A 27,350-nucleotide genomic window follows, 5' to 3' on the forward strand; every position below is an offset into this window, starting at 1 on the left:
AGCAACCCAGCAGCTGGGGATTAATTTCATTCTATTCACTCAGTGAAAATAATAGCAAACACAGAGATATCATTTTTAATAGTTTCCCATATATTTCCTTAGTGTGGACCATGAGCTAGCTACAGAATAATGATTGCAAAAACCCTGCTCCTGTTCTGGTCTTGTCTTCAGATAATGGCCTAAGCCAGACATCTCTTGTTTGGTGAAGCTGAATCATAATTTCCCGGAACAGTGTTATTTTTTGCAATCAAAGTCATGTTAGAATGAAATTTATGCCAATAAATTTGCACACTTCAATATGATTAAAATGGCAATTTTTGTGTTATATGTATTTTACCACAATAAATTTTTTAACTGCAAGAAAAAGATAATGTTAAATGCCTAAGCTATGTATGATTCAATAAATATGATGTACTAGAGGAGAAAGGTCTTATAAGAGAAATAATATAAAATAGCAGTTAAGAACATGAATTCTGGAACCAGAATGACTGAGTTTACATCATACTCCTCCTCTTCCTCACTATATGACCTTGTCGGGGTAGGGTAGCTTTTTTTCTTCTCTAAGCCTCAATTTTTTCATCCATAAAACAAGGTTAGAAATAGAATCCACCTTACAGGGTAGTTATGAAAATTAATGTAAGTGGTCCATATAAATAAAAAGAAATTACTCGATTAAAACAAAAGTTTAACTTTTATCTTTGTATATACATGTAAGAAGGAAAAAGCTTTCAATTGTCTGGAATAGCCATATTTCATGTTTTTCTCGCATTTATAAATTGGACCAAGGAAACGTTTTCAGAATGCTTATATTGTCTTACTAGAAAAATGCTTCCTTAAGGGAGACATACTGACCTATTGAAAAATGATAAAACATTTTGGAACCCTGTAATTATCTTCGAAGTCTTGAAAGAAATACTTGTTTTGGACTCAGAGTGGCAACACATTTGCTTTTTTTAAGGAACATTGTTGCCAAAATAATCATTTTTATTAGCTAGCAGATTGTTTAATTATTAGGTTGGTTTTTTTATTTATCTATTTTTTTCTTCTGATTTGAGGCTTAGTTTTAATTAGAAGCAGTTACTAATGTCATCTGCCTTTGTGTTTCTCACATTCCCCAACTTAAAAAAAGATCACTTTCTTTTCCATCATTTCTTCAATGAAGCAGACGTTTGGTGTTCCCCAAGAATGTTTCCATTGATTCATGTGAAAGCACAAAATCAAGTCTTTTTAGTTAAATAGTTTGAGTTAGACTAGAAGGAGATAACCATTTAACTATTGAAGAATACTTTCCTGTGTTTCACACTGAAATTAAATTGAGAAATAGGGGAAACGGACTTGGCCCAGTGGTTAGGGCGTCTGTTTACCACATGGGAGGTCCGCGGTTCAAACCCTGGGCCTCCTTGACCTGTGTGGAGCTGGCCCACGTACAGCGCTGATGCATGCAAGGAGTGCCGCGCCACGCAGGGGTGTCCCCCGCGTAGGGGAGCCCCACGCGCAAGGAGTGCACCCTCTAGGAGAGCCGCCCAGCGTGAAAGAAAGTGCAGCCTGCCCAGGAATGGCACCGCCCGCACTTCCCATGCCGCTGACGACAACAGAAGCAGACAAAGAAACAAGACGCAGCAAATAGACACAGAGAACAGACAACCGGGGGAGAGGGGGAATTAAATAAATAAATAAATCTTTAAAAAAAAAAATTGAGAAATAGATATTTGAGCAAGAAAATTTAAGTGTACTGTTGTACTTAAATTAGAAAGATGTTCATTTGTTGTAGGCTTATCTCTCACTCAAGGCAAAATTTTATGAAGTACCAGAGAATTTTTGTTTATGTACGCTTAACTATATCTTTGACCTGTTTTTTGATTCACAGAAATGCCTTTCAGAATTTTTGTGTTCTTATGTGGTTAGGTTTGTAAAACAGAACATGCTGTTCTGTTCAATATCATGTGTTAAAAACATTTGAAAATGTTTGTTTGTCTTCATAATCCTAAAGGAAATATTTATTTTCATCTCAATAACAGATTTTTTTATGATCTGTGTTAGTGGTTTCTAACTGTGTTGAGTAGAACACTGATGTTTTGTTAGATGGTAATAGGTGTTCTGTCAGAGAAAAATCCTTGCTAGTATTTCCTTAAATAATGTGAGAAAAATTCCAAATGTATTTATTTAGTTGACGTCATTTTGTAGTAATCTGTTTTTAAGAAATGGTGTGGCATAACTGATAATGCTAGGAGGACATATTAGAGACCATTTGGGGTATGAATTTATGATACTTGATCTGTGAGTAGATGAATAGACAGCATTACCAACCAGCTGTCCCCTGTCTGCTAATCTTTCATTTCTTATGCCTTGTGTGATAATTTTAAAAAAGATTTATTTTATTTATTTATTTCTCCTACCCATCTCCCCGTTGTTTGCGCTCACTGTGTGCTCTCTGTCTGCTCATTGTGTGCTTGTCTTCTTTTTTCTTTAGGAGGCCTCAGGAACTGAACCTGGGATCACCTATGTGGGAGTGAGATGCCCAATGGCTTGAGCCTCTTCCGTTTCTCTATAATTTTAATATATATTTGTGATATTATTTAACATTGCTTGGCATACCTGTGAACCAATCTGTGAGACCATTGTGTTGCTGCATATATGAATACAACTATGTCTCATGAATCCTACTGCTGTTGCATCAATTTGTTGTGCAAAAGTGGTCTGGAGTCATGAAATTTGAAAAACAGTGAAATTTATAAAATGACCACTTCCTGTACATTAAAAAATTTCCTTTTAGTTGTCAATAGTTGTCAACATTTCTAAATACAGATGAATAGTGAATAATTTCTTTTGTAGTAAAGCCCAGATGTTAGTTAGTGCCTGAAAACTGGTATCCTCAGTACAACAGAATTGACCACCAGTGATGGTCTGTTGGGTTGACTATGTGCTGTCTCATCAAGTGTTCTTTTATGTGTGAAATTTATGGTACATTCTACTTAAAATCTGATTAGATAAGTATCAGTTTCTATACTATGTTCTAGAGATGAAATGTTGCATTGACAATTCTTTTCTTCAATTGGTCTAAGTACCACTTTAGTGAGGTTAGAGTGGTGGAAGACAACGACTTTGCCTGCTTCAGTTTTGGACTATATATAGACTTTCCAAGGCCAGAAAATAAAGCGCTGTGCACTGTGTTTTCTTATGGAAATGAGGCTATTCTCTTTGTAGTGAGATTTTCAAATCTTTGAAGTCTAAGACTACCCTTGATATGTTAACTTCTGTGTAATTTGGGTCAAGGGAGCATATTCAGAAAGTTTTGTCATCTAACTGGTTACAGTGGTTCTATAATGGAAACATTACTTTCCTGAAAATGCTACTTTCTCAGGTTTCTATAGCCACAGAATAAATAGGTAGTGTTAAAATAATTTTAATGGTGAAATAAAGTTTAAAAAAATTATTTTTAATGAACACCTCAGTATGTGCCAGGCACCATGCTTAGTTACCTTTGTTTTTTCTTATTTTATTAGGGGTTTTCAAAGTTCCATTGTCATGTAATTTGGAACATGAACATTTTGGGTTAAAAATCTTCAAGCAAATTCCTACAAACAAATTGAGTGTGGATGTGCAGTGGGTGGTTTTTAAGCTTAAATATCTCAGCTGGATTTAATTACCTTAAGGGATAAGGCTACATGATGGGCCAGTGGTTTACCAAATTATTTTTCATTTTCTGGATCTCCATGTCACTGAAGGTTAATGCATCCTCTCTTTTCTGCTAGAGACTGGAGTTAAAATCCATTTTAGGGCATAAGTGTAAATGAATTTGTTGTTGTTGTTCCTCCTTGGGGACACTTTGGTCATTTTGTGATGCTGCCTTTCCATTTGGAATTAATGGCAGCTTGCACAAGGCTCAGGGGCTCTCATTGCAGGGTCAGTTGCAAGTCAGTGTGAAAACGAACTGGCAGGCTTCAGAGGGCAGAGCTGGCCCAGGGCTTGTCACTCTTCCGTTCTTTGATTCTTTTTTGGTTAATGTAAGAAAACTTATTTGCTACAGACATTTGATTATAGTATATCACAAAATAAGTGATATGTTTGTGGGTAAAGCTATTACATTTTCCTCACCATCTCAGGCTGGTTTGTATTTGGCAGCTATGAAGCCTTCTGTATTCAATGTTCATAAGCTCCTCGATTAATGCTTATACTGATGTTGATCTATGATGAACATTTTAGATCAATAGTATGTTTCATGATTTTCATTATTGATCGCTTTTGTATAAATGCTTTATTTTTTAAGAGCATGTTTATATCCATAATTACATTTAATGATTTTACCCTGAGGTATATGTTAGTAGTTATTGCCTTTATCTGTACATTCTAGTAATATTTAGAAGTATAACCTAAACAGGGAATAGTCATGGCACATTAGTTTCTATAGGGAACTTGTAGCGATCTTCTCCCTTTGAGGTCTTCTTGTAGTCATCTCTGTCTCTCTCGCCGCTGACAACAACAGAAGTGGACAAAAAGAACATGCAGCAAATGAACACAGGGAACAGTCAATTGGGGAGGGGGGAAGGGGAGAGAAATAAAAAAAAAATAAGTCTTTAAAAAAAAACAAAAATGTTCTTTGTGTTTTCCTCTTCTTTCCCCCCCCTGCCCTTTTTTTTTTTCTCATAGGGGCTATCTAGAGTATAATCTTCATTTTAAGTTTCTTTTCCTACAAAACAAACACAAACAAAACAACAAAATACAAGGTCTTTTTTATGTATATAGGCACATTAAATTTAAGTTTATGTATGTGGGTAGATGGACTGATATCATACATGTATACATGTTGGCTTTTTCCTGTTTTTGATAATCACAACAACCCCTCATCTCCATTTATTGTAGAAATTCTCATACCTATTTTTTATTCATCCAGTTCTTTCTGCTTTCAAAATCTCCCAAACTGAACTTTATATCAGATGTATCTCTATCTCTAGTTTATCTTCTATTCATCATTTAAATACCATTTCTTCTGTCAGATTGGATCATGCCCAGCAGAGGTGATGACAGCTATTGTCTGCTTGTAGCACTCATGGAAAAAAATGCATTTACCTTTGTGTGTTTGTGTATATGAAAAACAGAGACTGACTATATATAGACGCTCATGTAGATGTGACTAACCAAGTTGTGACTCAGAATCACAGAGAAAATAAATTATTAAATAGTTTATATAGTGCCCTTCTATTTTGTCTTAATCTTAAAAGGCTAACTTTGATTAAAAGTTTATTTAAACCTTTGGATTTTGGCATGCTTGTGAGAATATGAATAATCATTTGAGTTCTTTTTGCATGTGTCTATTAATAGGCAGTGAATGTGGGAGTGCCTAGAAGGTACAACTCTATTGTGATGCTTTATAAGCCTTCATCTTATTGTTGCCAAAGCTGTTTTCTTCAGCATTATCTGTCTTACATGATACCCCTTTAAGTGCTGGACCAGGCCTATTCACATTATACTCTACAAAGTCTGATGTATGCTGATAAGCTTCTCATAAACTTCGATTTGATAGAACAATTGAAAAATACTCTTTCTTATCGACAATATTGCTAGGTTATTTAGTTGTATTTAATCATATATATATATATATATAAATGTATGTATATATTTTTCCTTTTCAGGTGTCAGCAGTTGAGTCATTGGAGGGCCCTCTCCTTCAGGTAGAAGGACTGAGTGACCTTAGGTTGGAACTTCACAGCAAGAAGATGAACCTCCACCTGGTTCTGATAGATGAACTGCACCGACACCTATACATCAAGTCCACTAGCCGAGTTGTTCAGCGTAACAAGGAAAAAGGGAGAATGAGGTTGGTTAAAGGAGCTCTTTGCTGTGGTGTCTTGTGTCAGTGCAGTGGTGTAATGAATATTCTTTGTTCTCCTGAATATCATTGTAGTTTATTTTACTTTTCCTTTTAACTTACTGTCTCCAAAAATTGAAGATGGTTGTATTAGTCAGCCAAAGGGGTGCTGATGCAAACTACCAGAAATCTATTGGTTTTTATAAAGGGTATTTATTTGGGGTAGAAGGTTACAGTTTCCAGTCCATAAAGCATAAGTTACTTCCCTCACCAAAATCTGTTGCCACGAGTTGGGGTCTAGATGGCTGTCAATGTTTGCTAGGGTTCAGGCTTCCTGGGTTCCTTTCTTCTGGGGCTTCGTTTCTCTCCAAGGCTCAGCTACTGTGCTCTCTCTGGTCATCTGTAGACTATCAGTTGAACGGCTCTGTCTCTCTTCCCAGGGTCGTCTCTGTTCCTCTGTGTTCTTCTCCTTTGTGCTCACTTCCTGGGCTCCAGCTCAAAACTCCCAACTCTGTCCTTTGTCATGTCTTTTCTCTCTGAGTCCCTGCCCATACTGACATGGCCCAATCAAAGCCCTGATCATAATTTAATCAATTGAAAGTGATACCTCTGGCAGACCAGTTTACAAACATAATCTAATAACTATTTTTGGAATTCATAAACAATGCCAAAGTGCTACAGTGGTTTTATTTTATTTAATTAATTTTTGTTTTAAAGATTTTTCTTTGTGTATTTCTCTCCCCTACCCGCCCCAGTTGTCTGCTCTCTCTGTCCATTTGCTATGTGTTCTTCTGTATCAGCTTCTATTCTTGTCAGCGGCACTGGGAATACGTGTCTCTTTTTGTTGTGTCATCTTGCTGCGTCAGCTCTCTGTGTGTGTGGCGCCACTCCTGGCCAGGCTGAACTTTATTTTGTGCTGGGCAGCTCTCCTTACGGGGTGCACTCCTTGCGCATGGGGCTCCCCTACACGGCACTGCCCCTGCGTGGCACGGCACTCCTTGTGCGCATCAGCACTGCACATGGGCCAGCTCCACATGGGTCAAGGAGACCCTGGGTTTGAACCGTGGACCTCCCATGTGATAGGTGGACGCTCTATCCATTGAGCCAAGTCCGCTTCCCTACAGTGGTTTTAAATAGCAAATACTCCATGTTCTAAAGGGCTGGCATTCAAAGTTTGTTCATTCATTGGTTGGACATTTATTATGTTCTTCTTATATAAATTTACATAAGCAATATTTACTATGGGCCTCGGTATATCTTAGAAGGAAGTAAAAAATTCTTAAATTGGTCAGTAAAGACACCCTAATTGAGAAATATCAATGTAAGAATTAAAAGTCTTTGTTACTTATGGTTGTGTTCAACTTTAGGCAATCCTCTTTCTGGAGTAGTTTGAGAAGTTCAGAGAGAACACATTTTAAAAAATTCTTGGGCTGGTTGAAGCATAGCCCTATATTTAAGGGCCTGGGTGGGCTCAAGAAAATCATTAGGTTAGTGTACACCCAGTAGGGAATAAGCCTAGGTCTGAAAAGAGAGTGAAATTATTAACATACATCAGATAGCTGTGCATGATATGTATCCTTCCAGCATTACTTTAAAATGTTTCTCAGAGGGCATTTTAGCACAATCCACTAAAATGTGTATGTTTATACTTCTTTATCCATCTATAGACAAGCGCCCCGGGTGCAGTGCATGCTGGGAATGAAGTCTTTCATGCTCTATGCTGTTCGAACTAAAAAATGCCAACTTTCTGTGTGATGTTTCAGATTTTTTACAGACCCTGAGAAAGAAGGAAAAGCTTGTACCTTTCCTTAGCAGATGGGTACTAGAACAACAAAATTTGAGACTATATTTAAATAGGCTTTAGTGTCCATTTTTTCCCCTAGTGTTAGAGTCAAGTGATTAGTATGTGTTGGTAAATAGCAAGTCTGAATAGATTGCTGCCCAGGAGGGATAAATAATAATAAAAATTTAAAAAAAAATTACTGTGTGTCCTGTGAAAATATTGTGTAGCTCAGGGAAAACGAGCATTACCTTGACATCTCAAAGGATGAGCATATAGTTGAGAACAACTTTCTAAAGTAACACAAGAAAAATTTAGGAGACTTAAGCTCAGAGTTTCTCAAAAGATGCCAAAAAAATGATGTGGTAAATTAAATCATTGTTCGAAATAATCAATCACTCCTTTCCCTTCTGACTTCAGTGGGAGAAGTGTATTTCCTGCCCTTTGATTTTTGGACTCAACCAGATCACTTGCTTTTGCCAATTATTAGCAAGATGTGGCACAAGGAGGGGCTTGAAATGTGCATGTGCTGTTAGGTGTGTTCTCTCGTGCCTCTGACATTACCGTGATGGCGTTGGTCCCAGAAGGAGAATGAGAGAGACAGGGAACAGGACTAGGATCAGCAGAGCTGCCCAGCTGCCTGGACCAACCGACCACCTAAATATGTGCTTACTGCTGGATGCCTCTGAGATTTTGTGGTCATGTGCAGTAAGCATCTAGCTTCTATGAAATGTTAATGTGGCACCATAAGAATGGACTGGGGAGAGGTACTAACAGAACTGACTTGCACATGAACAAAATGTAAAGAAAAACAAAACCAAGTAGGGAAATTTAGGACTTTATTTAAAACCTTAGCGAGAGGAATTGAATCAGTATGGAGGGAAAAGACAAGGTGATGAAAAAACATTGACCAGTCCAATGATTTTAGGTATTTCAAAGAATGAAAACAAAATGGTAGGAACGGAAGAAGTAACAATAGTGTAAATAAAGACACCTACTTAAACAAAAAAGAAAAAAAAATCTCAGTCTGCAGATCAAAAAGATTCAAGATAAAATTAATGAAAAACCTCATAGATATGATCTAGACATTTTTATGAATATCAAGAATTAAAAAAACAAATCCTACAGGCACTCAAGAAAAAAATTATGTTATCTACTGTGACAGAGATAGTTAGATGCCCACCCAATATTCATTCTCCCCTTCTACATTTTTAATGACATCCTTATTTTGTTCGAGGTAGTCATATGGTCAGCTGAAAGACTGCATTTTCTAGCCTCTTTACAGCTTAGAGTGATTAGTGAGACTTCCATTTGCAAGCTGTTGATTGGGGACTTGTAAGAAAAGTTTTCAAAGGGACTGACTAACTGGTATACTTACTCTTTTTTTTTTTTAAGGTTTTTTATTATTATTTTTAAAAATTTATTTCTCCCCCCCGAGTTGTCTGTTCTCTCTGTGTTCTTCTTCTTTTTTTTTTTTTTTTTTAAGATTTATTTATTCATTTAATTTCCCCCCCTTCCCTGGTTGTCTGTTCTTGGTGTCTATTTGCTGCGTCTTGTTTCTCCGCTTCTGTTGTCGTCAGCAGCAAGGGAAGTGTGGGCGGCGCCATTCCTGGGCAGGCTGCTCTTTCTTTTCACGCTGGGTGGCTCTCCTCACGGGCACACTCCTTGCGCGTGGGGCTCCCCCACGCAGGGGACACCCTTGCGTGGCATGGCACTCCTTGCGCGCATCAGCACTGCGCATGGCCAGCTCCACACGGGTCAAGGAGGCCCGGGGTTTGAACCGCGGACCTCCCATGTGGTAGACGGACGCCCTAACCACTGGGCCAAAGTCCGTTTCCCTCTCTGTGTTCTTCTGTGTCCACTTCTGTTCTTGTCAGCGGCACTGGGAATCTGTGTCTCTTTTTGTTGCGTCATCTTGCTGTCTCAGCTCTCCATGTGTGCAGTGCCACTCCTGGTCAGGCTGAACTTTCTTTTGCACTGGGTGACTCTCCTTATGGGGCGCACTCCTCACACATGGCTCCCCTACACGAGGGGCACCCCTGTATGGCACAGCACTCTTTGTGTGCATCAGCACTGCATGTGGGCCAGCTCCACACCGGTCAAGGAGGCCCTGGGTTTGAACCATGGACCTCCCATGTAGTAGGTGGACGGTCTATCCATTGAACCAAGTCTGCTTCCCTGTACTTACTCTTTTGCCCTTCACTCATCTTCCTTTACTTTCTATGTAGATAATGGATTGATGTCATCAAGCCATCTTGGACCATGAGATGACCTTTAAAATAGAAACCATATACTAAGTTTGATTGTGTGGCACTTCCAGTCTAAACCTGAATGGACTACCTCATTTAAATGAGAGAAAAAGAGGGAAGCGGACTTGGCCCAGTGGTTAGGGCATCTGTCTACCACATGGGAGGTCCACGGTTCAAACCCCGGCCCTCCTTGACCTGTGTGGAGCTGGCCCACGTGCAGTGCTGATGCGCGCAAGGAGTACTGCGCCACACAGGGGTGCCCCCCACGTAGGGGAGCCCCACGCGCAGGGAGTGTGCCCCATAAGGAGAGCCGCCCAGTGCCAAAGAAATTTTAGCCTGCCTAGGAATGGGGCTGCACACACGGAGAGCTGACGCAGCAAGATGACGTAACAAAAAAGAGACATAGATTCCTGTTGCTGCCTCCCTTCACCCCTCCTCCTAGCCTTTGTTATCTCCCTTTTCCAGCCGTTGCTATCCTTCACCGCCTACCTCATAGCTGCCTGCACAGCTCCGCCTATCCACTACCGCCCCATAGTTAATCCGCCCTCATTCCTACCCCTCCCTTGACCCGACCTTATATAATCAAGTGTATTTCCACAATAAAGTGGACTAGCTCACTCTCACAGGCTGTCTCCGTGGTTTTTACCGCGCGTCCCCCACACCTGGAGAACCTAGGCCTACGCGCTGGCCTAGGGGCTCACCGCCGAGCCGTGGAAGCCCGCCCGGTCCTCGTGGGTTGCTAACTCAAAGTAGCAAGCTCAAAATAGCAAGCCCACAGTTGGGGGCTCGCCCGGGATCCTTTCCTTCCACCGCCCTCCGGCCCCTCTCTGCTGCTGCTGCTGCTGTCTACAGGCGACCATTTCAGCTCTCCAGGTAGGGACCCCATCGCCGTCTTTTCTTCTCCCACTATGGGCGCCTCTCTCTCCTCACACCATACCCCTCAGGTTCGGCTTTTAGCCGCCCTGCTTGATACCAGTGGAGTCCGCGTTTCCCTGAAACAGCTCCAAAAATACTGGGACCTGCTACTCCCTTTTAATCCGTGGCTTGCCACCTGCCAGCTCTGGAGCCCAGACACATACTCTCGACTCATAGATCGAGTCACCTCCGCCATAGAGCATGAAAAGCGGTCTTTTCCGCCCGGCCTGCTGCCTGCTCTAGTAGCCATACGCGCCTGTCTCCTTGGTGCGCCGTCAGAAGCCATCCGAGACAAATCGGTTAAGCAACCCAATGACTATGAGCCCGATGATCCTGGCGACACAAATTCTCTGTCTGACCAGCTCGCCGCCGCTCTCGAGCGCGAACCTCCCCGCCCGCGCTCCCCACGACCCGCAGAAGCCGCTTCAGTAGCTCCTCAAAATAGCGGACTTTCTCCCTCTTCTTCCACCTCTGCCCAAAATGGCGCACTTCCGGCTTCTTCTTCACCTATATCCGAGCCCGCCGGCGGGAACAAAGGCGCTTCCTCTCACCTTTACCCGCCCCTCCCTGTCCCGTCATCTTCCGGCCCTGCCCCGGAAATAATGCAGCCGCCATCTTGGCCGGCGCCTGGAAATGACGCGACTTCGCCGCCATCTTGGCTGGCGCCCGGAAATGACGTGACTTCGCCGCCATCTTGGCCGGCGCCCGGAAATGACGCGACTTCGCCGCCATCTTGGCCGGCGCCCGGAAATGACGTGATTTCGCCGCCATCTTGGCCGGCGCCCGGAAATGACGTAACTACACCGCCATCTTGGCAGGCGCCCGGAAGTGATGTAGCCGCTCCGCCATCTTGTCCAGCGCCCAAAAATATCCCGCCGCCAGTTTGTTGCCGCCTTGACGCTGCTAAGCCATCATTCTCTCATCTGTTTCCCGCTACCGTTCGTCCCTCGCCACCACCGTATGGCAGCAGCCCCCCACCTGCTTCTAGCGAAGCACATTCTCCCGCCCCCCAGCTATACCCGCTCAACCCGCTGCCCACGCAGCAACGCCCTCAAACTTGGCTTCCCTTCACAGCAGAAGAAGTTAAAACTCTTCGTAAAGCCGTTAAAGAAGACGGCATTGATAGCCCATATGTTCAACAACTAATAGAAGAGTTGGGGGTTCAGCTTGTTCTTCCCTATGATTGGATTTCTCTAGCTCATTCCATCCTTCAGCCAGGCCAGTTCCTTGAATGGCGCGCTCACTATCAAGTAGCTGTTGATCAACAAGTAGTGGAAAATGTTCGAGCGGGTGTCCAAGATCCAGCTGATGCCTACACAGGGGTTAACAGCTATGCTGACCCTCGTTCCTATGTGAACATAGACCCAGGGTTTTGGCTCCGAGTGAAAGTTCTCGTTCAGCGGTTATTCTCTTTAATTTCCACCAAACAATCCACCAAGGTCGCGCAAATGCTTCAAGACTCGCAAGAAACCTTTCCGGCATTTGTCGCCCGCGTTATCGAAGCATGCCAACGTAAAATTACTAACGAAGATGCTCAGTTTGCGTTAGCAAAAGAACTCATTCTCGATGGGTGCCTCGCACCCTTCCGAGCTGTCATCGTTCCTATCCGCGACAAGCCGATGCACGAATGGGTCCTAGCTTGTCGAGACATTGACCCACAGACTAAAGCACTTACTGCTGCCTTCGCTTCTGCCATGGCTATCTCATCTGCCTCCACTTCTGCCTGCTTTCGATGCGGTCAGCCCGGTCATTTTGTTCGCGAGTGCCCTCAACCGGCAGCTCCCCGCCCTGCCGTAGCACTGCACAGACCAAGAGGCCCCCCCACGCCATGCCCGCGCTGTGGTAAAGGGTATCACTGGGCCCGCAACTGCCGCTCAGCGCAACGTTTTTCTCAGCCTTTAAACTTCCAGCGGGGCAGGCCTCAGCCCCTCCCCCAAGAGGCCCTCCACAAAGCTCCAAAACCCTAATGTGGACCATGCCTATCAAACGTCACCAAAAACCTTCACTAGAACTTAAAATAGAGGGACAATGGCTTGACGGACTCTTAGACTCGGGTGCCGAAATCTCTTGTATTCCCTTCGAAATCGCCGCTTTTAATCACTGGCCCCTCGAAACTGGCCCTCAAGTCATCAGCGCCACAGGAGCTGCTACTTCTTGGAAAACATCTCAGCCTCTGCATTGGAGCGACCGAGAAGGTAACGAAGGTCAAATTCGTCCACTCGTCCTCTCTTCAGTACAAATCATCCTGTGGGGAAGAGATGTACTCAGCCAGCTAAAAGCTCGAATCACCACAGAAGCCTTCTTAGCTGCGCCGCCCCCCCCCTTATAGGGGCCACTGCTCCTGTTTCAAAACCTGACCCTATCCCTCTGGAATGGGACACAGAGGAGCCCATCTGGGTCGAGCAGTGGCCCTTGCCAACTCACAAACTACAAGCTCTCTCTGCCCTCGTTGAAGAGCAACTACAGGCAGGGCATATTGAGCCGTCTACCAGTCCCTATAACTCGCCAGTTTTTGTCATCAACAAAAAGAACACAAGTAAGTTTCGCCTCCTCCACGACCTTCGAGAAATTAACAAGCATATTAAGCCAATGGGGTCACCTCAGCCTGGTTGCCCGCATCCCACTGCAGTCCCCCAGCATTTTTATGCAGCCACTATTGACATCAAAGATTGCTTTTTCTCCATTCCTCTTCACCCGCGAGACTGTCCACGGTTTGCGTTTACAGTCCCGCATACCAACAATCAAGGAGCAGCACTCCGATTCCAATGGCGAGTACTACCACAAGGCATGCGGAACAGTCCAACTATATGTCAGCTCTATGTCAATCATGCCATTGAGCCGCTACGCTCTAAGTTCCATCCAGAGCACACATACATCATCCACTATATGGATGACCTTCTTTTAGCAGCAAGTTCTAACACACTTCTCAATGATTTACTTTCTGCAGTTATGACGAACCTCTCAAGTCTTGGATTAATAGTGCAACCTAACAAGGTCAACCCCCAGCCACCTTTCCAGTTCTTAGGCTTTCATTTTCATCAATATATTCGGCCCACCAGCCCGCAAATCCATGTTTCTGATCACATGACGCTGACTGAGCTCCAACGGCTTTGCGGACAAATCAATTGGCTTCGATCAGCACTCCCCATCACAACAGCGCAAATGCAACCCCTTTTCGAGCTCCTGCAGACTAAGTGCAGTCCATCCGCTGCAGTCGTTCGCCCCATCACCATCACCCCAGCTGCCAAAGAAGCCATCCAACAAGTAAATGCTGCACTCCAGCAATGCCGCCTAGAGCGATTCTCTCCCGATCTCCCAATCCTTGCCTTAGTTTTGCCAACACCAGTCACCCCAACGGGTCTCCTATGGCAAGATGGTCCTCTTCTCTTTCTACACACGTCAAAAAGTAAACTCCCAAAAATCTGCCCATTTACAAGGGCTTGGATCACATTAGCCACTGACTTAGTACTTCTCTCCATACAAATGTACGGCGTCCCGCCACACACCATTGTTTGGCCCTTTGATGCAAAAGAAGTTACTTCCCTTATCATGAATAATGCTCAAATGCAGAGCCTGATAGAGTTCTTTCGTGGCTCCTTCGACAACCACTATCCTCATCATCCACTGCTGCAAGGTGTATCTCAATTAGCATTTTTCAACCCGTTCCGTCCGCTGCCCGCAAGAAAGCCAATCCCCTTTGCCATCACTGCTTTCACTGATGCCTCAAAAAGGGGCTTCGCTGCTGTCATATATGTGCCAGGAAAGCTTGAGCCATGACAGTTGATGTTTGCCAATCACCTTTCTGTTCAAGTGGGTGAACTCTTAGCTGTCGCTGCAGTCCTCAATCTTTACCCAGACCAGCCTCTCAACATCTTTACAGACAGCTTGTACACCTTACAGGTATGTCGCAGCCTCCCACTTGCTACCTTTCTACCCAGCGACTCATCTATAGACCAAGCACTCGCCTTTGTACAGCGACTGCTTGAAGAAAGGCAACAACCCTGGTTCATCGCTCATATCAGAAGTCACTCTGGCCTGCCAGGACCACTGACTCAAGGAAATGCCCTTGCTGACGCCTTAGCGTCCGGCCGCCATGTATACCCAGCTGCCATTCGAGAAGATTCCATTGACAAAACAAGACTAGGAGACTTCGTCAACCAAGCCAAACTTTTACACTCTCAATTCCACTTCTCTGCGCGATCTATCCAGAGGCTCTTTCCAGACCTCCCCATCGAAACATGCAAACATCTTGTGCGTTCCTGCCGAACATGCGCACCTTTGCTACCCCTTGGACCCTTGCAGCCCCGCGGAGCTAATCCCCGCGGCCTGCGGCCTAACTCCCGCTGGCAGCTAGACGTCACCCATGTTAGTGCTTTTGGGCGCCTTAAATATCTTCATGTTGCAGTTGATACCTTCTCGCACCTATGCTATGCCGTGCCCCTCACAGGAGAGAGTGCCAAACATTGCATCAAAGCGCTTCGGCAAGCCATTCTATTCATGGGAATTCCCTGGGATCTCAAAACCGACAATGGACCAGCCTATCGCAGTGCCACCTTTGCCAGCTTTGTGCAGATGTACCACATCACACATCATTTCGGCATCCCCTACAACCCGCAAGGGCAAGGAATTATTGAGCGTACTCACCAGCAGCTCAAGCTACTCATTCAAAAGGAAAAAGCTTCCTCTCCCCACAAGGCCCCTGCCGACGTCATTACTGCCTGCCTTATCCATCACAATCTCCTGACCTTCGATGACAAAGGACTCTCCCCAACCCATAAACATTGGGGACCCATGTGGCAACCTTCGCAAGTTCCCCTTGTTCATTGGAAAGACCCCGCCACAAACCTTTGGCAAGATCCAGCTCCCTTGCTAGCACAGGGGAGAGGTTTTGCTTGTGTCTTCCCAGACTCCGAGCCACAACCGCTCTGGGTTCCTGGGCGCTACATCCGGCCTGCCACCGACCCCAAAGTTCCACCGAATGATGAACACACTATGCCCTCCGTAAGAGACAACATTGACTGCGGAGGCCCAGATGTCGCCCCATTCGCTCAAATCCAGCACCAACCAGCCCCTCCCTGAAATGTTTATATTAGATAAGTGCTCTCTCCGAGTTTCCTTCTGCTGATTGTCCCTCCCCTATGAGGGCTCTCTTCTCCTTTCTTTGTCTTTACAGATTCCCCAAAAGGACTCACCTCTGCACAGTCTACAAGAAGAGCCTTATTGCTGCCTCTACAACCTGCTGCTGACAAGTGCCTAACCTCCACCGAAACGTGCCTTACAACTTATCAGAGAAGAACTCTCAGTGCAGATGCTCTTCCCACTCCCCTCGCACCCTCACCCACTTTTATACTTCTTCTTTATAGTCTTCATTTTTTTAACAATCTTTTCAGCTGTCTGTCTCGCGGCTACAGCCCCAGCAGATTGGAACCTCCGCCAACGCTTTCTCCTTGCTGTCGCCTTTCTACTTCTAATTGGCGTTTTCACCTCCCTCGTCGCCCTCCTCCCATGACCACCATGCGCCCCCAAGTAAATTCACTCGAGCCTACCTCTCCAACACCACCGTCCGTGAGAACCACACCAGCTCCTTCTCGCCGCGAACGACGTCGACAACGCTTCTTTGCCCTTAAGCCGTCTTTCCCTTGAAGATGATGACCCCATCGAGCGCCAAGTTCTCCAGCTCCTCCGACAGGCCCGCTCTGTTCACACCCCCGCCTCCTGTTCCCCTACCCTTCCCTACCTCATCCATCTCCTCATTCTCATGTTGTCTCTAGCCTCCTCTGCCCAAAGCTCCTCATCCCATCAGCCATTCAACTGGACCTTGCAGACATTCCCGGAAAAATGCATTCTCGCTTATAATGTTACTAGTGTCGCTCCCTCCTTTCTCACACACGTCTGCCCTCTTGCTGGAATTTCCTTCCGTCCCGAATGCCAAGTAAGCAACATCAGAAAAGCGAAAGTAGGCCACCACTCCTCCTCATCCTGTCGAGGCGGGAATACAGCATGCCTGCTTTCTCGAAACAACCGTTTCCTTGGCCCTCAATTCAACCCTGTGTCTGGTTTTTACATCTGTCCTGCTAGTGCTCGAGGTTGTCATGACCCATCACACTTCTACTGCCCCTCTTGGGGATGTGTGACCATGGCCCATGGATGGTCCGGCGCCCCCAACAGAGACCCGTATCTCTCTCTCCAAGTAGCCAACAATTCCCGTTGGGACTTCATTTGGCTGACAGTAAAAAACCCAAACGACGATACATGGCTGGCCGCTCGCCCCTATGGACTCCGGTTGTATATGAGCAACTATGATCGTGGCGCTTTGTTTGAAATCCAAAAGCGTGTTGTCTCCGCCCCACCCTCTGCTATTGGTCCCAACCACATCCTTAACCCTCCTCCCTCACCCACTGTTCACCTTCTTCCGTCCTCATCTACCCCCCTCAAAATCTCTTCCACCTCGGCCGCCGTCGTCCCTTCTACAAGCCCCACTTCCCCCCCCGCTTCAGGTATACAACCACATCCTCTCATCCCCTCTAGTCCCTACTTCAAACTCCTAAACGCCTCCTATTCCTCTCTCAACGCCTCCCACCCCAACCTCACTCGCTCTTGCTGGTTGTGTCTTTCCCCCAGCCTCCCCCTCTATGATCCACTTGCTATCCCTTCACCACTCTTTACTTCCTCCACCGACGATTCCCCCTCTTCCTGCAATTGGAATCAATCTACTCATGTCCCACTCACTTTTACGCACATCTCTTCCAAAGGTTTATGCATTCACCCCCGTTCCTCCCACACTCCTAGCCTTACTGCCTGTACCAACTATACCTCCCCAAACATCTCTGCCAAATACTTAGTTCCCCTAAACACCACCCAATGGCTCTGCTCTTCCACCGGACTTACCCCATGCTTATCTGTTGCCACACTTAACAAGACCAAAGAAACGTGTGTTCTCATCCTCCTCACGCCTCGAGTCATCTATCACACTCCTCTACATTTCTTTGAAGCCTTTGACCACACTCAAGAAGCTATTTACCTCCACAAACGCGAACCTATTACTGCTGTACTCACTGTCACTTCCCTCCTAGCTACAGCTGGAGCTGCCACTGGTGTTGCAGCCCTAGCCACACAAGCCTCCGCCCTCCAAAACCTCAGACAAGCAGTAGACTCTGATATCATCTACCTCCGAGATGCAGTCAAATATCTTAAAGACTCCCTCAATTCCCTTTCAGAAGTTGTCCTGCAAAACCGCCGAGGCCTTGACCTCCTCCTCCTCAAAGAAGGTGGCCTATGTGCAGCTCTGGGAGAAGAATGCTGTGTCTATGCCAACTATACTGGTTTAGTAGACTCCAGCTTAAAAGAACTTGAAAAAGGTCTCAACCAACGCCGACTTGAACGAGCCCAAACTGCTGGTTCCTGGGGCTTCCTGCAGCCCCTCCTCCCCTATCTCCTCCCGCTAATAACCCCAGTTCTGCTCATCATCCTAGGTCTCACCGTTGGTCCTTGGGCCATTCGACGAATCATCCGCCTTGCCAAAGATCACGCTGACAGTGTATTTTCCTCGTTTGTTCAAATCCATTACCACCGTCTTGCTACCTCTGATCTCGCTCCTCAATCTCGCCCTTGTCCTCGCCCCCCTTCCCACCGTACTTCCCGCCTGTGAAGCTGCTTGCTGTGAAACTCCCTGACCTTAGCCGCCGGCACGGGTTTGTTTCCCTCGGCATAAAGGGCTTGGGTGCACCCTCCGCCCCCCTTTATTGCTATACGTCTGAGAGTCCTTCGCGGTTAAGCCAGCCACAGCGCTATCCACCCCAAAAAAGCGTGCGCAACATCATGTTAGATATTTCGTCTAGCACCGGCACGCACCGACCCTAAGGGCTATGCATACATTCTGGCCAAATGATATGTCATTTGCCCATCACCAGTCAATTCTACCCCTTTTTTCTCTCACCCTCCACAGCCCATCCCCCTACTCTCTCACGCCCTTTTTTTTTTTATAAAACAAAAGGAGCAATTGTTGCTGCCTCCCTTCACCCCTCCTCCTAGCCTTTGTTATCTCCCTTTTCCAGCCGTTGCTATCCTTCACCGCCTACCTCATAGCTGCCTGCACAGCTCCGCCTATCCACTACCGCCCTGTAGTTAATCCGCCCCTGTTCCTACCCCTCCCTTGACCCGACCTTATATAATCAAGTGTATTTCCGCAATAAAGTGGACTAGCTCACTCTCACAGGCTGTCTCCGTGGTTTTTACCGCGCGTCCCCCACACCTGGAGAACCTAGGCCTACGCGCTGGCCTAGGGGCTCACCGCCGAGCCGTGGAAGCCCGCCCGGTCCTCGTGGGTTGCTAACTCAAAGTAGCAAGCTCAAAATAGCAAGCCCACAGATTCCCATGCTGCTGACAACAACAGAAGCGGACAAAGAACATGCAGCAAATGGACACAGAGAACAGACAACCAAGGTGGGAGGGAGGGGAGAGAAATAAATAAAATAAATCTTAAAAAAAAAAAATAAGAAAAAGAAAACCTTTGTTTTATTAAGACCACTATTATTTGTGTCTTCTTTTTCATAAGGTTGAATCTCATCTTTTTTCTTTTAAAGATTTATTTATTTCTCCCCTTCCCCCCCTTGTCTGCTCTCTGTGTTCATTCATTGAGTGTTCTTCTGCGTCTGCTTGCATTATCTGGCAGCACTGGAAACTGCATCTCTTTTTTGTTGCATCATCTTGCTGTGTTAGCTCTCTGGATGTGCGGTGCCACTCCTGAGCGGGCTGTGCTTTTTTTACATGGGGAGGCTCTCCTTATGGGGCTCACTCCTTGCATGTGGGGCACCCCTACATGGGAGCGCCCCTGCATGGCATGGCACTCTTTGCGCACGGCAGCACTGCACATGGGCAGCTTACCACACGGGTCAAGAGGCCCTGGGTATTGAACCCTGGACCCCCCATATGGTAGATGGACGCTCTATCAGTTGAGCCACGCCCGCTTCCCTAAATCTGATCTTGATACACAGAAAGTAGCAAAAATCCACCTCTTCTTGATTTCCTGAATACCAAATGGCAGAATACAGTGGAGCGAAATTTTCCGAGCGTTGAATGGGGAAGAGCTGTGACCAGAGATTTCCCAGCCTAGTGGACCTTGATGTACATAGGCAGCAGAGTGACATTCTCAAGTATAAATCAACAACAACAAAATCACTTTTCTTCTTTTTCTGAGAAAAATACTCAAAGATGAACTTTAAGGTATAAATCAAAATCAACAACTTGAAAACAAAGTTGTAGGTAGTTTGGAAACACTGTGAGGACAGCAAGTCATTAACTATGTAAATGTATGTATAAATATCTGACAAATATATTGTTACAAGATTGAAAATGTTGGCTGAAATCTATAATTGAGAAAGAAAAGCTATGTTGTCAAAGAATACTCTGTAATAATAAACAGGATTTGTATCCCCATATTAAGTTAGTAGAGACTGGGAAATTTGGATAGTCTGGAGATGGAAAGGAATGCTGAGTTCTTCATCTTGCTTAAGTTGAGTCAGAAATTATTGTTTTGTTTTGGACTTTAACCTTCTATACATATTTTTCTAATAATTTTGGACTTTATATTTATTAAAGGCTAGATATCTATATTTGAAGGTTTCAATCTTTGAAAAATCTCTAGAGACGAGAGAAGCAAATAAAACATAGTCTCTTTTATAAAGGGTGATGTACCAGCCACGGTTCTTGATTGCAAATAGCAGAAATAAGTCCTGATAACTAAAACTGGAAAGGAATTTAATGGGAAGTTATGAGGTTGTTCACGGAATCTATGGGAAGTCAGTATAATCAGTCTTTGAAAACCGGCAGGAACCAAGGATGACTAAACAACACAATCTAAGACAAGCCACCGGAAGAGTCTGGTTGCGATGCTGCCCCTGCTGGCACCATGCCTACAATGGATTTTTAACTTTACTGACAATGATCTCTAAATGTTTCTGCATCTCTTCTTTATCTCAAAATTTAAAGACCTGGGTGGAAGCATCTAGTATGCGGAGCTAGGTCAGGTTTGTCTTTATTCAAGTTTCATAGTAAGAAGTAGGACCGTCTTTTTTGCTTTGACCCAGACAATTAGGATTGTCTCCAAGTCCAACAAAATAATCAAAGGAAAAAAACCCAAGAATAAATTTCTGTTGCAGGAGCAAACAGGAAATCACATGAAGGCATGTACATATAAAGAAGAACAGATATTTTTGAAGTAGAAAATAGAAAACCAGTAGAATTGACAAATAAAAGAAAGCCTAATAATACTTATTAATTTTATAATAAAAATACTAAAACTTTTATTTGGAAAATTTGAAACTAGATTAAATAAATGGTGAAAACTAAACTGTTCTTACATAAGAATTCTTGAGCTTGTAAAGATGTCAGTCTCAAATACCAATAGAGTTTTTTTTGAAACTGTCAAATCTAAAATTCACATGGAAGAATAAATATATGAGAATCATTAAAAAAACTTTGAGAAAGGAGATTATGAGGGGTGTTTTTCTTATCTGATATTAAAGCATATTATAAAGCTACTTTAATCAAAACAGTATTGGGGGAAGTGGATTTGGCCCAACGGATAGGGCGTCCACCTACCACATTGGAGGTCCAAGGTTCAAACCCAGGGCCTCCTGACCTGTGTGATGAGCTGGCCCACCGACAGTGCTGATGCACACAAGGAGTGCTGTGCCACGCAGGGGTGTCCCCTGCATAGGGGAGTCCCATGCACAAGGAGTGTGCCCCAGCGTGGAAAAAGTGCAGCCTGCCCAGGAATGGCGCTACACACACTGGAGAGCTGATGCAGCAAGATGACGTAACAGAAAGAGACATGGATTCCAGGTGCTGCTGACAAGAATACAGGCAGACACAGAAGACACGCAAGTGAATGAACACAGAGAGCAGACAACTGGGGGGGAGAAGTGGGGAAGGGGAGAGAAATAAATAAAAAATAAATCTTAAAAAATAACAAACAGTATAGGCATGCAGATAGAAAATCAGATTGGTGGGACCAAATAGATTTCAGAAGTAGACCCCAATGTATATGGGACATCAGTATTTTCAACAAGAATTGAGGCCAGTGGAGGAAATGATGGCTATATAGTAAATGGTGTTAGGACAATTAGCTGTTTATTCGAAGAAGAAAAATTTAGATGTCTACCTATTATTGTATACAAAAATATTCTAGGTAAGTTTAAAAATCATATGAAAAACGAAACTTTATTAGTATTAGAATAAAATATGGGCGAATATATGTGGAAATGGCTTCCACGTGCATATCAGAAGATATAAAGGAAAATATTAAATGACTTGACTAAAAACTAAAAACTTATATAGTGAAACAATAAAAAGATAAAGTATACACGCTGAGAGAATATTTATAATATGTAGGTTATATAAAGCTGTAATATCTTTAAAGTACAAAAATATTTGTCAGATTAATATTAAAAAACAAACTACCCAAAGAAAAATGGACAGATGATATAGATAGGTAATTCAAAGATTAGAAAATGCAAATGGCTGATGAGCAAAGGAAGATTATTCAATATCTTGAATAGCTAGAAATAAAATTTGAAAAATAACAATATTTGATTATAAGATTATCAAAATTAAAGACATTGGCAGTATACCATGCTGGCAAGTGTAGGAAGAAACGTAGCTTTCTTTTGGTGTCGAAAAAACAACATGTCTTTTTGAAAAACAAAAATTTGTATATTCTTTGATAATGAGATTCCATTTCTAGGTTCGTAACCTATAGAAAATAGTACTGATTCATTAAATTATATGTAACAAGATACTGCAAAATTGTTGGTAAAAGAGATAAAAAAGCCACAGCTACTTAACACTTTATCGAGCAAAATGTAGTTAAATGAATTGAAGTATATCCATACAATATGATCTTAAAACAACCATATTTCCCATGTGCTTGTGGAAATCTTATAGGCAGATTTCTAAGTTATTTTGTTGGGCTAAAAAGCAGGTTGAAGGACAGCATGTATAGTAGGAATGTATTGTGTGTAATATAGCCTATATATCCAAATATATAAACACTTGGATGTGCATAGATATCTCCTGGAAGGATAACTTCGCCTCAGGGCCGGGAGTGGTCGTATCCCCTCCTCTCTTTAACCCTGCTGTAATCAATAAAGGCTGGTTTGTGCCTATAAAAAAAAAAAAGCCGGATAAAATGGGAAAGGGAAATGTAGAATGAGGAATAGGGAAACAGGACTTATTTTATACCCTCTGCATTGTGAACTTAATTATCACAAGCTGGTGTCACTAAGGTCATAATATGATACAGTTATTGATGATGCTCTGGTAGTTTTGTTTTTTGTTGTTTTTTTTAATGAAATAGCAAATGTTTAGGTTGTATTGTTGAAAGGAAAACTTAAAATTCAAAATTCTAAACGGAGTGACCTAAAGAATGTTGAAAAAGAGCATGTGTGTATTTTTGTGATGTGTGTGAGTGAGAGAGGAGGGAGGCGGAAGGAGGAAGGGCCAGGCAGAAGCTCCTTTCTTTCTTTCTTTCTTTTTTTTTCTTTTTCTGAGGTATTGGAGCGAGGGATTGAAACTGGGACCTTGTATGTGGGAAGTTGGCAGTCAACTACTGAGCCATATCAGCTCCCTTGAGTTGGTTTTTTCATTTGTTTGCTTGTTTATTTTGCCTTTAGGAGGCACTGGGACTGAACCCCGGACCTCCCCTGTGGCACGCAGGCGCTCAGCCACTTGAGCCACATCTGCTCCCAGAAGCTCTTTCTATAAAAAGCTTTGGAAAGCATTACATCAAAATGGTATCAGTGGCCTCAACATCATTGGCCATTAAGGAAATACAAATCAAACTCCCAATGAAATACTACTTCCTACCAATAGAATGGCTTTTATTAAAAAAACAGAAAATAAGTGTTGGTGAGGATGTGGAGAAATGGGAACACTCGTTATTGGTGGGAATATAAAATCGTGCAGCCCCTGTGGAAAACGATTTGGAGGTTCCTCAGAAAGTTGAGTATAGAATTGTCATTGACCTGGCAATCCCGCTTTAAGGTATATACCCAAAAGCATTGAAAGCAGGGACTGAAATAGATGTTTTGCATACTGTTGTTCATAGTGGCCTTATTCACAGTTGCCAAAAGATGGAAGCAACTCAAGTGTCCATCAACCAATGAAGGGAAAACAAAATGTGGTATATATGCCTAGTGGAGTATTATTCAGCTATGAAAAGGAATTAAGTTCTGATACACGTGACAACATGGTTGAACTTTTAAGACCTCATGTTGAGTGAAATAAGCCAGCATACAAAAGAACAGACGTAGTATGATCTCATGGAGGTGAAATAATTAGAATAAGCAAATTTATATTGTCAGAAACTAGCATACAGGTTCCCAGGGGTCTGGGTGGGTGTAGGGATTGAGGATTTAATGTTTAATTGAGAGTTTTTGTTTGGGTAATGGAAGAGTTTTGGTAATGGATGGTGGGGTGATGGTAGCACAACATTGTGAATGTAATTATTACCACTTAATTGTATATTTGAAAGTAGTTAAAATGGGAAATTTTAGGTTGTATATATAGTATTAGAATAAAATCTTTTTAAAAAGTGGGTTATTTTAATTTTCTTTATATTTCCAAAAAAGAACCTATAAAAAAGTTATTTAAAAAAAACAACAGTAAATCATTTCACTTGATCCATGCATCCTGGGTTAATGTCTTGTTTTCTACAACATCCTTTAGCTTTGTAGAGGATACAACTCCAAACCATGGTCTTTGGTGTCCATGTTTATCTCTGGGTGTGTAGGGGCTCCTGTTGTCTTTTTGGGCTTTCTTGTTTTGTTTTGTTTTTCCTCTTTTCTTAGATTTTTAGCTTCACTTGATTTTCTATTACTACATCTTCACCCTCCATCTGTTATTTAAAACAATGACTTTTTTTTTTTAACTTTCGTACACATTGTCTTTCATTATTCTTTCTGTATGTTCAACCAGATCTTTTAACTATATACTTACTGTTATGCCAGTCATTCCTATTTCATTATTCAGCTAAAATTTTCTTACTAGGACATATTATATCTTTGACAGATATTTTTCAGTTCAATTTGATTTCACAAATTTTATGAGCCCTTGCTTTTTGGCAGGTACTATGCCAGCTGTTTGGGTTATAGAAGTGAATATATTAGCTGCTAGAGGTACAACTTAAAGTTCAACTCATCTCTGTTGATTTTTAGTTTGAAAAGGAATAGAATTACCTATTTGAACTACAGCTGCAAATTTTGGACATAGGTGGACCCATTTGTTAATAACTGAAAGAAGGGAAATAAGTTCTAATTAAAAAGCAAATGTCTAATAATATGTTAGCACTTCTAACCCTTCTTAAAAAACAAAATAAAACGACTTTTTCATGGCTTGAAATATTGAAATCAAATACATTTAGAAATAGATCCTTGCTAGTTGGATGGATGGTTAATTTCCAAAAAGTTCTTTGATTTATTGTAGTTTTAGTTGTTGATTATTCGTTTTTGGTATAGTTTAATTTTCATGTCCTCTGCCATAGGGTTATTAAACAGCAAATCAAATTCAGTCACAGTTTATGCTTAGTAATTTTGGGGGAACTGTCTTTTATTAGGATTTATGTAGTTGGCATCAGCTGTATTTTTCAGTTCTTAGCTATGAATGATTTTGAATTTGTAATGTATTCATTTAAAAAGAAAAATAGCTCCTATCAATATTTTTTCAGAATGAAGTAATTCAGAGCATTCCACTTAATGAGAAACTTAGAAGAACAGTTAAGTTTTTATTTCTTTTGTGTGTGTGTGTTGATTTGAAGTGTACTTTTTCTGAGGGTTTCAAAACCTTTGGGGGTATTAATACTTTCTCAATTTTATCTCTTTAGTATGATGAGAACAGGCCTTTTCTTTTTTCTGAAATGGAAACTGTGGATATATTATTTAAGTACAACAATATTCTACAATGACACATAACTTTCTGTTGAGATTCAGGTTTCCAGTAAAGAAATGAGTGGGTTTGCCTTTTTTTCCTTGAACTCTTGGGATTAAATCCATCCATAAAAAAACAAATAACTAAAAATACTCAAAAGTCATTTCAAGAGTTACTTGCCTTTAGGTTAGTGTTCACCAAGGAGAAAATTGAAGCCCAAGGGAAAATTTCAGAGAAAGAGAGAGATGAGTCTATGAAAATAGTTTTGCAGTAAATTGACTTTCTAAAAGTTTATTGATGGAGTTCAAGGGCCCTTCTGACTCTAATAATAAAGTCAGCAGGTTATGCTTTTTATTTTTTATTTTTTACTTAAAACATTTAAAAATACATTAATAAGTCATTGAAAACATTACACCAAATTCAGGATTGAAAGGATGTAGTCTCCCATGAAGATTTCAAAGCCAGACTTTTCACCTCAACCTTCATTTAAAAATACTTTATTGCTGAAAATGCTAACCATCATCCAAGCCTTCATTGAGTCATAATCTTTTGCTGCTGGAGGGTCTTGCCTCAATGCTGATGGCTGCTGACTGATCAGGGTGATGGTTGCTGAAGGCTGGGGCGGCTGTGGCAATTTCTTAAAATAAGACAACAATGGAATATGCTGTATCTTAGACAGCTCTTCTGGATAACTTGCTGCTTCACTTGGCACTTTTATGTTATAGAGACAGCTTCTTTCCTTAAACCTCATGAACCACCCTCTCCTAGCTTCAAACTTTCTTCTGCAGCTTCCTCACCTCTCAGCCTTCATAGAATTGAAGAGAGGTAGGGCCTTGCTCTGGATTAGTCTTTGGCTTAAGGGAATATTATGACTGGTTGATCTTCTATCCAGACCATTAGGACTTTCTCCATATGAACGATAAGGCTGTTTCTCTTTGTTGTCATTCATGTGTTTACTGGAGTAGCACTTTTAATGTTCTTCAAGAACTTTTCCTTTGCATTCACAACTTGGCTAACTGTTTGGCACAAGAGGCCTAGCTTTCAGCCTTTCTCAGCTTTAGACATGCCTTCTTCACCAAGCTTAATCATTTCTAGCTTTTGATTTAAAGTGAGAGATATGCGACTCTTCCTCTCACTTGAATACTTAGAGGCCATTGTAGGATTATTAATTGGCCTAATTTCAATATTGTGTATCTCAGGGATTAGGGAAGCCCAGAACTAGCTAGCCAGCCAGGGTCCCACAGCCCAGAGCAGCCCTCTAGCAGGTTATGTTTTTGAAAGTTGAAATGGCAAGCGATTTATTACCCTATTTTTAACTGAAATATATTTTTAGGTTAAAACTGTAGATTTTAACCTAAAGGGAATCATGTGCACATCTGTGTTTATAGAATTGTGTATTATTATAATACTCACAAATGTATACATGTTGATGTTCACCTACATATACTAACTGTCCTGCTTGATTTTTGGATTGGTGGGCAGTATTTTAGTTGTATATCTGAATTTTCTGCTAATTGATACCTTTATTTGCAATACTTTCAAAAAAATTCCTCTACTTCATTATGGAAATAGTTATAAAATGTATTATATATTTTTCATAGCATTTAAAATTGAAGTGAATTTTTTTCTTAATTACTCAGTAGCACCACTGACTAATCAGTATCTGTGATAATACTCT

General features: G+C 42.4%; 1 protein-coding gene across 1 annotated transcript in view; it reads left to right on the forward strand.

Moving 5' to 3' along the window:
- EXOC4 (exocyst complex component 4) overlaps positions 1-27,350 on the forward strand; it is a 909,491-nt gene that overhangs the window by 54,989 nt on the left and 827,152 nt on the right. The window contains exon 4 of the mRNA XM_058297373.2: positions 5,631-5,815. Within this exon, the coding sequence (XP_058153356.1) occupies positions 5,631-5,815 (185 nt within the window). The remainder of the gene's footprint in view (positions 1-5,630; positions 5,816-27,350) is intronic.

This window comes from Dasypus novemcinctus, chromosome 5, assembly GCF_030445035.2.
Source record: "Dasypus novemcinctus isolate mDasNov1 chromosome 5, mDasNov1.1.hap2, whole genome shotgun sequence".
In the NCBI taxonomy this organism is placed as follows: Eukaryota; Metazoa; Chordata; class Mammalia; order Cingulata; family Dasypodidae; genus Dasypus; species Dasypus novemcinctus.